Source organism: Diaporthe batatas (genome assembly GCF_019321695.1).
Source record: "Diaporthe batatas strain CRI 302-4 chromosome Unknown Contig00002, whole genome shotgun sequence".
NCBI lineage: Eukaryota > Fungi > Ascomycota > Sordariomycetes > Diaporthales > Diaporthaceae > Diaporthe > Diaporthe batatas.
In genome coordinates, this window is record NW_025408549.1 from 3,047,799 (window position 1) to 3,060,616 (window position 12,818).

General features: G+C 57.4%; 1 protein-coding gene across 1 annotated transcript; it reads left to right on the top strand.

Annotated features, from left to right (window-relative positions):
* Positions 1-238: 238 nt before the first annotated feature.
* On the top strand, positions 239-12,048 carry KVR01_001080 (uncharacterized protein). Its single transcript, XM_044783045.1, has 8 exons — positions 239-617; positions 680-1,577; positions 1,645-2,768; positions 2,805-2,894; positions 3,066-5,369; positions 5,611-6,565; positions 6,645-10,640; positions 10,698-12,048. The coding sequence occupies exons 2-8, from the start codon at positions 1,391-1,393 to the stop codon at positions 11,645-11,647; spliced, it is 9,606 nt and encodes a 3,201-aa protein (XP_044649035.1). The 5' UTR covers positions 239-617; positions 680-1,390; the 3' UTR covers positions 11,648-12,048.
* Positions 12,049-12,818: the final 770 nt, after the last annotated feature.

Here is a 12,818-nt window from a genome sequence, read left to right on the forward strand (position 1 = left end):
TCAAAACCAGTGCTGGGCGAGCAGGCGAGCAGCAAAAGACCCCGGCAAGCCCAGGAACCTTCCTGGGGGCCCAAGCCGTCAGGACGAGGCAGCCATGAGAAGCCAGAAGGGCGGTGGCATGCCACGTTCTGCCGACAAGGGCCATAGCTCGACTTCTTTCCCTGCGCTACTCAGTACCTGAGTGCGGGTAGACGACCTGCATCCGCGGCGTGGAGGGCAGAGATGCCATCCTGACATCCTGACATCCCACCATCCCGCGTCCACTGGCGCCCGGCGCCTGCTTGTAGTGTAAAGGACACTCACTACAAGCAGTCCGCAAAGGTCGGCAACACTGTCATACTTATTATTACCCGCTGTCTCAAAATCGGGCCTGCAGATCCAGAGTACATGCCACGACCCGTCCCATGCATGAGTCTGACTTTGGGGGCATGTTGGGCCGCCAGGTGCCCCCCATCCCCGGATCTATGGCCTCGTTGCACAGAGCGGTTTCCCTCGTGGTAATCTCGTGCCATGCTTGCTATAGTACATACCTCTCTTTGATGATTCTTGACGTGGCGCCAGTGCCAGTCACGACACGACCGCGCACCGGCCAATCGATTCCCGGCAGAATGCCTGTCGTGGGTGTCCCAAACCTTCCCCATTTTGAATCATTTCGTTGGCATTGACAGGCCCTTGGAAGTTTTTCTTAAAAGTGGAAACTGTGGGCTCTCACACCGCGGGGCATCGCGATTGCACCAGATGGACCCTCTTCCCTTCGCGCCTATTTTTCAACAAACGTCCTATTGCCGGGGACACCCCATCCACGTCCCACCGACACATCGTGCTCTCAAATTTTCAAAACAACCACTCTCCTGTTGCCCGTTCGGTGACCTTGCAAGCATCTCCCTCCTGGGCTCACCGTATTAAATCTCGTTTGATCCGGTACATGTCCTCTCGCGCCTAGAGGCTTGCATATACCTCTGGTGCCCGCATATCAAGTCAAGTTGTGCAGCTTGCAAAACTTTCTTTCCCTTTAGTGCATACACCATCTACCAGTCGTAAAGCGTCTGCAGCATTGCTTCTTTTGCCATATACCCAAAGATCAGATCAGGCTCGCCTTCTGATCCCCCTCGCCTGCGTGCCACGACAGCACACCCTCGTGACAGCACACCACCCAATCGCCTCATCCGTCACCTAAGCTGCTGCCCCACAAGACGCAAGAACCCCTTCGGGCACTGACTGTGCTGCCCTGACCTGCATCTGCATCTGCATCTGCACCTACCTATCTGCAAGACCCGGAGGATCAATTTCGTTGCGTCACCTTTATGGCGAACGACATTAAAACCCAGGACCTGTCTTCTCTTGACACCTCCTCCGACCACCAGGCCCCCCAGCCCGCGGTCCAACCAGTATGAGTTTCCCAAATAACAACATCATATACAGTCCCGCCCGGACAAACGTCGACTACTCCCAGATCCAGTTCGCGGATTATTCAAGTCACGAAGTGCAGGTAGCTGACTACTCCAAGGTTGAGTACCTTCAACTCTCTGACTCCGATGAGGAGCAGAGTGACGAGGCCAACAATGCCAATGGCCAGAGTAAGATATTTTTCGTTCTAGTTCCTTGGTGATGCTCGGTCCCGTACGCGTACTTACACACCTCTAGATGGACACACTGCTGAGGCCGGTGATGTAAACGGCGGAGACGATCTCGCCTCTCCCACATCACCTGCCGAGGGCACGACGCCCATCAGCAGCAAGACGGCCAAGAACAAGGCCAAGAAGGCAAAGCAGAAGGCCAAGGAGAAGGCGAAGAAGGCTGCTGCTCTTTCCGGGGAGTCGACGCCAGTGGACCCCCCAATGACGCCCGTATCGCCCACGTCACCCTTTGGCCAGCTCGGTGAGGGCGACCAGGCTGCCACCCCCAAGAGCAAGAGCAAGAAGAAGAAGAAGAAGTCCAAGTCCAAGAACAGCTTGAACTCGGCCCCTACTTCGCCACCGCCAGAGCTCGCCTCGCAAGAGGAGAGCGGCGTCCAGCAGCCTCAGCCCAGCGCTGAGGAGCCGCAAATCAGCACCCAGGAGAAGGAGCCCGTCTCGGAGCCAGCCCAGGAGCCCATACCTGCTCCTGAGTCTGTCCCAGAGCCTGCTCAGGAGCCCACTCCCGCGCCTGAGTCCGTCCCAGAACCAGCTCAGGAACCCGTTTCGGAGCCAGCTCAGGAGCCCACACCTGCCCCAGAGCCCGTCCCAGAGCCAGCCCAGGAGCCCACATCTGCTCCTGAGTCTGTCCCAGAGCCAGCTCAGGAACCCGTTTCGGAGCCTGCTCAGGAGCCCACACCCGCACCTGAGCCGGTCTCTGCTCCCGAGCCGGTCAATGGCACCGCCGAGGAAGCTCCCGCCGTCCCCGTCGAGGCTGCCAAGGCCGTGGAGCCAGAAACTGCTGCGCAGGACGACTCAAAATCGGCGGAGGCGTCTGCTGAGCCCGTTGCGGAGACCCCCGCCCCCAGCGCCCCTGAAGCGGCTCCCGAAGCAGTTGAGACCAACGGGGATGTCTCTGCCCCGGTAGAAAGCAGCAATGATATCGCCGCCCCCGCCCCCGCCGCCGAAGAGAAGCAAGAGGCAGCGCCAGAGCCGGAGCCACAGCCGGCCGCCGCCGAGCCTCTCGAGACGAAGGAGGAGGTGAAGGAGGTGAAGGAGGTGAAGGAGAGCACAGCTGAGACTTCTGAGACGAAGGAGGACGAGACGCCCGCCCCTGCACCTGTTTCTACAGAGACCAGCGAAGCCCCCAAGGAGGTTGAGTTGCCCAAGGAGGTTGAGTTGCCCAAGGAGGTTGAGTTGCCCAAGGAGGTTGAGTTGCCCAAGGAGGTTGAGTTGCCCAAGGAGGTTGAGTTGCCCAAGGAGGTTGAGTTGCCCAAGGAGGTTGAGTTGCCCAAGGAGGTTGAGTCGCCCGCCCCCGCCCCCGTCTCTGCAGAGACCAGCGAAGCCCCCAAGGAGGTTGAGTCGCCCAAGGAATCAGAAGAGGCTCCCAAAGAGGTTGAAGCTTCTAAGGAGGTCGAAGAGATTCCCAAGGAGCCCGAGGCACCACAAGAGGTTGACGCCCCTAAGGAGGTTGAGGCTGAGGTCGAGGCTCCCAAAGAGGTCGAGGCTCCCAAAGAGGTCGAGGCTCCCAAAGAGGTCGAGGCTTCCGAGACCAAAGACGACGCTATTCCCACGAACGACACGCCTAGCCAGCCAATCGAGGCGAGCCAAGACGTGGGCGCTCAAGACGAGGCTGTTCCTGCTGCTGTCGAAACAATTGAGCCAGCCAAGGAATCCGAAATCGTTCAGGCCCAGGAGTCAAGTGGACCCTCCGCCGACGACACAGCGGACTCGCAACCGCTTTCGAAGGACACTGCAGCCACGGAAGAGGCACCTGCTCCGGCGGAGGACGAAAAGGTAGCCGACGTTGCCGCCTCGAATCCTACAGAGACCGAAGAACCGTCCGTGTCCGAGCAGGATGTCTCTAGTAAAGAGGTCGAGGAGGTTGTCGCCCCCACACCCGAGGTCACCGAGCAGCCCGCGCACACGGAAAGCGAGCAGGCGGCGCCAGTCAGCTCCGGAGAGCCCGAATCTGTCGCGGCGGTGGAGACCCCATCTGCAGCGCCAACTGAGCAGGCTCAACCAGTTGATAGCAAGCCAGCTGCCGAAGCCACTCCTGTAGTGATCGAGGACTCGTCGGAGTCTCCCGCCCCCAAGGAGGAGGTTGCATCAACCGAGCCAGCACCCGTGCCCGAATTGGCAGGCTTAGAGTCAAAAGAGTTCTCCCAAGACGAGGTTGCTGAGCCAGAGGCGCCGACAACCGACGAGAAGGATGACAGCCCACCGGCGCAGGCCGAGGAGGCCTCGTCCCCGGCACCCGCAGAGCCTGAAGCTGCCGTTGAGGAGCCCAAGGAAGACAGCAGCGTGCCAGAACCCGTGGCAATTCCCGAGAAGATCGTCGAGAGCCAAGCATCTGCCCCCGCGGATGCTCAACAACAGAGCGTCGAGGAGCCAAGCGCGCCGGCAGAAAGCCTCCCCCAGGAGAGCCAAGTCACCGAGAGCGCCCCAGCAAGTGGCGACGCTCCTGTGGCCGCTGAAGTGACCAAGGAGATCCTGCCAGAAACTACCGCCGCTGCCGTCGAGCCCGCTGCGGAAGTGCACGCTCCTGAGGAGCCCAGCGAGCCCGTAGCCTCTTCCGAGAGCGCACCTGTTGAGGACAAGCCGGTGGTCGAGGAGACGCCTGCGGCTGCAGAGGCTCCTGCCATCGAGGCCGCGCCCGCGGCTGAGGAGAAGCCCGCGGCTGAGGAGAAGCCCGCGGCTGAGGAGAAGCCCGCGGCTGAGGAGAAGCCCGCGGTTGAAGCTGAAGAGGAAAAGCCTGCCGCGGAGGTGGTCGAGGAGCAGCCTGTCGCTCAGGCGATCGAAGACAAGCCAACTGTCGAGGCGCAGCCTGCTGTCGAGGAGAAGCCCGCCGCCGAAGAGAAGCCCACGGCGGAGGACATCCCCGTCGTCGAGGAAAAGGCTGTTGTCGAAGATGCGCCTGTGGCCGAGAAGCCTGCCGCCGAGGCGGTCGAAGATGCGCCCGTCGCCGAAGAGAAGCCTGCCGCTCAGGTGGTCGATGACAAACCTGCTGTCGAAGATGCACCTGTCGTCGAAGAGAAGCCTGCCGCTCAGGTGGTCGATGACAAGCCTGCTGTCGAGGAAACGTCTGTTGAAGATGCGCCCGTAGTCGAGGAGCAGCCTGCGGCCGACGAGAAGCCCGCGGCTGAAGAAACCCCCGTAATTGAGGCTGCTGAGGAAAAGCCCGCCGTCGAGGAAGCGCCCCAAGTCGAAGAGACCCCTGCCAGCGAATCAAAAGAGGCACAGCCAGCGCAACAAGCTACTGAAGACGAGCCCGCGCCCGTTGCAACAGATGCAAGCGTGCCCGAGCCTGAAACTGAAACCGAAAAGGCAGCGGACTTGCCGGCTCAGAATGATGAGGCAGTCCCCGAAAAGGCCGCAGAGTCGAGACCGGTTGACATCCAAGACGCCCCAGAGAAAGCTGCCGAGGCGCCTGTGCCTGAAAGTGCTGAAACTGAGGTTTCGCAAGACTCAACCAAGGAGGTGCTACCCGAGAGCACATCCGAGGACAGCCCCGTGGTAGAGAGCTCTACAGCAGCCACCGAGACACCTCAACAGCCTCAGGTGTCTGAAGCTCCAGTCGATGTCAAGGATGAGGCGAAGATCGAGCCTGAACCTCAGAAGACTGTTGTCGAAGAGGAGCCCAAGGAGGAGCCCAATATTGAGCCTGCGCCTGTGGACGACAAGCTCGAAGTGGCTGAAAATGAGCCAACAAAGATCGAGGACAACACATCTACGCCAGAGCAGGCTGATGCCGAGGTGAGTTGCTTCCTGCTTTTGCCGCTGCCAGCAAAAGTATCCAGCACATTGTCTTCTGGACTTTAACATTGCGTCTTCCAACCTCTCCTCACTTTTAACAAACATCCAACATATTTCCAATCCTCCTTCCTACCCTCCTATCTATATACCTACTATCCTTCTATCTTCTGACCTCCCACCCTCCTACCTCCCACCCTCCTAGCTCAAGTGCTAGAGTTTTCGCTAACCATACATTCAAAAGGTCCCCGCTGTGGCATCTGAGCCCCAGCCTAGCCAGGAAGAAGCGGCCGCTGCAGAGCCAGAAGTCGAGAAGCCGGTAGAGACACAGGCGCCGGTCGTGGCTTCGGAGGACGGAGCGGACAAAGGTGAGGTCCCCCCGACTGTGATTGACGATGTCCATGATGTGAAGAGCCATGTTGCTTCAAATCTTGACGACGAACACCTGCCTGCCGTGGAGGAAATCAAAAACCGCGATGTTCCAGCTGGGACCATCGATATTCAGTCCCAGGCCGACGAGACCGATGCTGGACTTGACGCGGAGAATGTTCCAGTTACGACTGCGGACGACACATCAAATGATAATGACTTAATGACGTCAAAAGACACTACAAACGCGATACCCATTCAGACGAGCGACGAAACTCATGCCGTCGAGGCTTCAGTTCCCGACGAGGAACAACCAGTAACGTCAGAAGCCGGTGGACATGCTCTTGACACCGCACAAGAGATAGTCGAAGAGGAGGCTCCGAAGGACGCCGCTCCTGTCTCTGCAGACTCCAGCGACCTCCCAGCTATTGCAGCTGGTGCCGCCGCAGCTGGATCACTTTTGGTTGCCGCGTCGGTGGTGGAAGCCAGCAATCCCAGCCAGAATGACATCCAGAGCTCCCAGGACAAGGTTGTCCGGGACATTTCTGAGGGTATCCCCAGCGAGCCTTCAGCCCATGATCTTCCCCCACGTTCTTCCTCCCCTGCCCCCGATGCTGCTACGACTGTTGAATCCTCCAAGTCTCCATCTGCCGGATCACAGTACGGCATTGTCACATCAGATCAACAAGAACCGCAAGCCGTTCAAAGCAATGAATTGCGCGAGCGTTCTACTGCCAGCGGTGCCGAGTCTTCAGCCAAGTCTTCTAAGCAGGACGTCGTGGTAAAGGACGAGGTTGTGGCCAAGCCAAACGCGGCTTCTACAACACCAGGCAAGCTTACTATCCTTGCGTCCATGGTCGTCGGTGCGTACGCGGTCTTCAAGCTTGCTAATGGTGCATGGGGCTCAAGGTATCCTTGAGTCGCCTGATGAGCCAGAGCCCGTGAGTGCAGACGACAATGACCCGGTCGTGGTGCAGGAGGGCGTACTTTTGGGGTCGGGGGCAGGGGATGAAGATCGTGAAGATCGTGATAGTGAAGCCGTCATGGGAGATGCTGACGAAAAGGAGACCGCCATTCAATCTGGGCAAGAGGATGTTGCCGAGCCGGTGACCGAGGACTTAGATGGGTCCTGCGAGCCGCTGAGTTCAGTGATCGTCCCAGAACCACTCGAAGAGAGCCAAAACACCCTCTCGAGTGAAATGCAATTAGAACCGAGCACCGAAACCGAGCAAGCAGCACAAGGACATGATCCTTCTGAGCTCGAGGAAGCACTGGAACAACACACCGAACCAGAAACACCACCACAAGCTGAAGATGCCACGCTTGAAGAGCCCTCCACAGATCAAGTCGAGCAGAGTCCGACAGATGAGACATCGCTTCCACAACCGGTTCCCGAGAACATTGGTCCAGACGAAATGGCGCAAGACCTTTCATTGACCCCTGACGCTGTCGACGACTCTGAGACTGCGATCAGTGGTGAAGCACCGCCTAACTTGACTGAGAGCCATGTCACTGACTCCCTCGTCCCAATAACCCCTGTCGGACAATTCGGGGAGGAATCTCAGCAGGTCGACGAGCCCGCCACCGAAATCTCGAATGTGGAACAGCCCAGCGTTGAAAAAGCCAACACTGAAGACGAACAGCCCGCCGTACGAGAGCCCATTGTCCAAGAGCCCATTGTCGAAGAGCCTAGTGCCCAGGAAATGAGCGCTGGGCAGCTCAGTGTCAAAGAACCCAGCATGGAAGAATCACCAGCTGAGGAGCCTAGTGCTCACGAGCCCATCGCTGAGCATCTCGGCGTTGAAGATTCCAGCATTGAACAGCCCGCCGTTGCAGAGCCGAGCACGGAAGAACCCAGCGTTGGACTGGGTATCGAACCCGGCGTTGAGCAGCCTAGTATTCAAGAAACCGACGTGGAGCAGCAAGAGGCTCTTGACCAGACACTTCCTTCTGCCATAGTCAACGAGCCTAGTACAGCACGCTCTATAGACTCTCCATCATCGGAAAACGTCTCGACTAGACAGCAAGAGCAGCTAGACGATAGTATGAAGGAGGATCTGCCACAAGAATCAGAACCAGGCCCAATAGATGGCGCATCGCCCATCGAGAAGTCAGTGTTGGACAGCTCCCGCAGCTCAGAAGAACTCAAAGAAGGGGATGGTGGACCCAGCCCCGAGCAAATGGACAGCCCTGAACACTTGCAAGCTATAGATCATGCGACTCCAGAGCAGGCAAATGACTCAGAAATTTCACCGAGTGGGATCGATCTCCAACAAGACGGGCAAGAGGACATGGTAACTCAGACGGAGCCACCTGACCCGAGCCCCGTCGTGGAGGCTGCTCAGTCTTCCAGCGATTCTGCCAATCTTTCACCTGATCTACCACTCGCTCAAATCGAAGAGCAACCAGCTGGCCAATCGTCTGCAGACTCAAACTCGGATCCAAGCAACGACGCTGAACCTACCATAGACTCGCCTGTTGCTGGGTCTGGGGAAGCTGGCGATACGCAGGATGGTTCCCGCCAATCTGAGGGCGCCCAAGCCGTTGACGAGACGTCCGTAAGCCAGAAGATAGACACTCCGGACGATGTGGGCCCTTCATCGCTCGACTCTTCGATGGTTGAGGAATGGTCACAAATTGAGCAAGACGTACCCGGACCCTCACTTGAGTCCTCGGACGTCTTGCCTGCAGATGAGCAGCCCTCCACCATAGCAGATTCATTGGACGGCGGAGACACTCCAGTTCAGGCTAATTTCGACGAAGTGGGTCAAAGAGTTGATGACGATGCCAACGATGTCGTCGTTGTTCCACCCCAAGCCAGCGAGGAGGATTCCCCTGAAGGCACCCTACCACATGCGCCGTCTGATGGTGACTCTTCAGAGCCACAACCGGAGGCTGTCGTCACTGATGAGGTCGTTCCGGATCAAATCGTGGCGGATGCCCAAGTCGCAGCAAGTGCGGAGGAAACAAACCACACAGACCTCTCTGCTAGAGCTGTCGAGGACCAGGCTTTGATAACCGATCAAGATCAAGACCAGGCTGAAGGGACAGAAGATAACCAGGATGCCACAAGCGACACGGATCGGGCTCTACACGAGACTGATGATTCGGGCAACGAAAATCCCCCTAAGAATGACATTGAAACATCGTCGATACCCGAAGACAAGCATGTGGATCCCAGTGAACAGCAAGGCCAAGACATCTCTGCACAGAGCGATGAGGACACCAAACCGGACATTTCTTCCGAAGCGGCAGTGGATCAGCCAGAGGGTGATTCCGAGGCCGTGACCGAACAAGATGTGCCCAGCTCAAGCAATAGCCTAAGCTCTGGACAGACCACACCCAGACTTCCACTTTCAAACGGCGCCGAGGCAAGCTCTCCTGCTGTGGAAGGGCAAGAGGTGCTCGAGGCACCAGCAATCCAGGCCGAAGATCACACTGAGCTTGCGACTATGCCAGACTCTGTCGTCGAGCAACATGAACCTCAGCAAGACGGTACCGAAACTGCCGGGGAAGAGGCCGCTGAGCCTACAAGTGGTGCTCCCGATGATCAGCCATCTCAAGATGAAGTTGATCCGGGTGACACTGTCGCCGCAGAGCCCGCTGCCGCAGAGCCTGCTGCCGATAAGCCCGCTGCCGATGAGCCCATCACTGATGAGCCTGTTACCAAAGAGCTTATCACTGAAGAGCCTGTCGCTGATGAGCCTGTTACCGAAAAGCTTACCACTGAAGAGCTGGTCGCTACAGAGCCTATTGCTACAGAGCCTGCGGTAGAGGAGCATATCATAGAAGAGCCTGCCGCTGAAGAGGCTATCGCTAATCAGCCTGCCGTTACCGAGCCTGAAGAGCCCGGTTCTACAGAGCCCCTTGCTGAGGAAACCGTTGCTGAAGAGCCTGCGGCGGAGGAGCCTGTCCCAGAAGAGTCTGCTGTAGAAGAGTCTCCCGCCGAAGAGGCTCCCGCCGAAGAGGCTCCCGCCGAAGAGGCTATCGCTGAAGAGCCTGCCGTTACCGAGCCTGTCGCTGAAGGGCCCGATTCTACAGATCCTCTTGCTGAAGAGCCTGTCGCTGAACAGGTAGATTCAGCTTCTGAAGTGCCTCTGTCTGAAACCGCCCCCAAGGTAGTCGATCTGCAAGATCAAGTGCCACAAGAGTCGAGCATAGAACCTGTTGTCACAGAATCGCTTCCAGATGGGCCCTCCGAGGAGGCATTGGTGGATGGCGAACAACTCGAAACTGCTGAGATCGCCGCTGCCTCCACTGCCGCCGCTGTCGCCGCAGTTGCCGCTGGAGTCGTTGCTCATGAACTCATGTCTGACAAAGACGACATCGAAGACGACCCAGTAGTTGTATCTGCGTCCACAGACGATTTGCAACGGCCGAAAACAGCTGACAAAGCTACTGGTACATTGGAAGAATCAGCAGCTGGTCAGGATGATTTCGAGGTGCGCTCAATCTCATCAGCACCTGACAGCCCGGAGGAGGTTTCGTCACAGCAGCCTTTGGCCGAATCATTCACCATGGTCGACCCGCCATCAGGCAGTGACCAGATGCAGGCTACTCTAGACTTGGGCGAGAAACCCGTGCTCCTGAAGCGCGTTGATTCCTCGACCCAGACCGATGAACTCTGGCGGCCAAGAACTCCTCTTCCCAGGGTCAGCACTCCCGGCATAGTCTTGCCAGACCCTAATGACGAGGAAGCCTCGAAGAGGAGTCGAGCAAGAAGCGCCAGGAGAATGAGCAGGCAGAGTATTCAGCAGGCGGAAGAGGTCGTCGCCGCTGCAGTCATTATTCGTGCCGCGGCAGACACACTCGGGGAAACCAGCGATCGGATGGCAGTTCACGTCAAGGATTTGAAGCAACATGGAGAGACAACCGCTCCTTCGAAATTGCAGGTTGACGGGAGGGGTACGAGGGTTGCGGATAATAGCATTCCTTATGATTTCATCGCTAACACAACTACAGGCAAGGAGTCTCCAAAGGTTGATGACAAGCTTCCTAAATCCCCACGTTCGAGAGAACACAGGGCCAGTCACTCGTCGCGGTCCAGCCGCCCAAGCACGCGTGAAGATGGTACCACGAGATCCTCGCACCATCGCCACTCTACTCACAAGCATCGGGCGGACGGCGACCGGGAGTCTGATCAGGTGCCGCGCACGCCGCCCAGGCACCACGATACCGGTGACAGCGCACATGGCAGTCACAGCTCTCGCTCCCGGCGCGAACGCACACCTCAAGAGCAAGCCGAGCACGACAGGCGAAAGGAGGAGCGCCGGCTCGCACGAGAGAAGGAGAGGGCGAAGGCTGACTCGCCAGCCGCCGAGTCCAAGGGCAAGGAGAAGGAGGTCGAAGCACCGCCGTCAGCCGCTCGCTCTCACCGGAGCTCTCGACGCCACAGCTCCACCCGCCACAGCATGGCATCGCCCTCCAACACCGCCCGGACTGAGGCGTCTACCGCTGCGCCGAGCAAGAAGTTCTTCGACATGAAGAACGGCCGGAGCGAGATGGGTTCCAGCTTCGGTGGCCCCCTCACGGCAGACACCGCTTCCACCTCTACGAAGGACAAGGACACCATCTCGTCCTCCCGTCGCTCCAAGGATGTCACCCGCCCGCCACCGGTCGAGCTCAAGCGCTCCAGCACCACGCGCTCCAGCAAGGCCGTCCGGCGCTCGCTCGACCAGTCCAACGCGAAGTTGCAGAAGGCCCGTGAACAGGAGTCTACGAAGGCTGCTAAGGAGAGCCAGCCACGCCGCGATGAGAGCAGCTCTCCTGCCCCCGTGGAGGGAAAGAAGTCGAAGGACGATGACAAGCACCGCAAATCGAGGCTGGAGAAGCGCGAGAAGGAGGACAAGGACGAGAAGAAGAAGAGCTCTGGCGGTCTGAAGGGCATGTTCAAGAGGCTGTTCTCGAACTAGATGGGTGATCAGCTTCTTCTAATGGGGGAATCTAGGTGGTTTCAAGTGGTTTTCGGAGGATTCAGATGTGTTCGTTCGTTTCTCAGCATGTCTTCTAATTGTTGGTCTCCCATGAGGGTGGGCTATCTCGACTGGATGATAAGAAGATTTTGGTGGACTATGTACGATTTTGATGAAATGATGACTGCCCTCAGGTATTTGGACAGATTGAAAAAAGGGGGGCTGCAAAAGCTGACTTTTCGGAGTCTAGAAGGAAATGAAGTGGCGTCAAGCTACTTGGGACTGTACTGAATTTCACATCTCACTTCAATTCTCACTGCGCGTTGCACCTACTTAAGTACTCGTGGGCTGTCTTCAGACAGACATTTTGATTATATATGTAAACACAGCCTTTGCTTAAGCCTGGCTAGTGCCCTGCCTAATATACAGCACCCCCGGATTCGGCTCGCCTGAATCGCCCACCAGCCACAACACAACTACTTACACTTCCTCGTCGTCCTCGCTATGAGGAGCTTCGATGTAGAGGTATGAGAAGTACTTTGTTCTCTGAAAGTATTATATTTGATGTATTTTGAAATGTCTTGGGATGTTCTTATTGCAGAGGTTATAAGATTGGTCTCAGGCAACAAGAGAAGAAGACTGACTCCAACATTTTTGACCTGACCACAACCCATCTTAACATCCAATGAATTTTCGCTGGTCCCATGCAAGCTTGGTAACTGCATGTGATGTTCCGTCGGTCTTCCCCAGCCTGACCCTGAATCCACTTAAAAACTTTCTAGAATTCCCCCTCGCCCTCCCTAAAAGACCCTCTCCTTGAAGCGGATGAAATTCTTCTCTTGAGCACCATCGCCAAAGAGCGTGGTGGGTAGATTGATTGTCGAGTTATCCGTGACGGTCGTATTCGTGGGTAGGCACAGGGTCATTGCTGATGCTCCAGTCGTTCGAGACAATTCAGTCGCCGGAAACGCCCCATTCGTTGTTCACGCTCCGGCCACAGTCCCGGCGCGCAATTTTCTCATTTGAGATCCGTCGAGGAAGGGGAGTCGCTGGTAAAATGGGCCGTGATGGTCAAAATAGCGAGGTCGTGCTGGTACCTAGATACCTAGGTACCTAGGCATGGGAATAATCTCATGCTTTTGGAAAGGTCCTGCGAGTGGAAAGCCTCGGG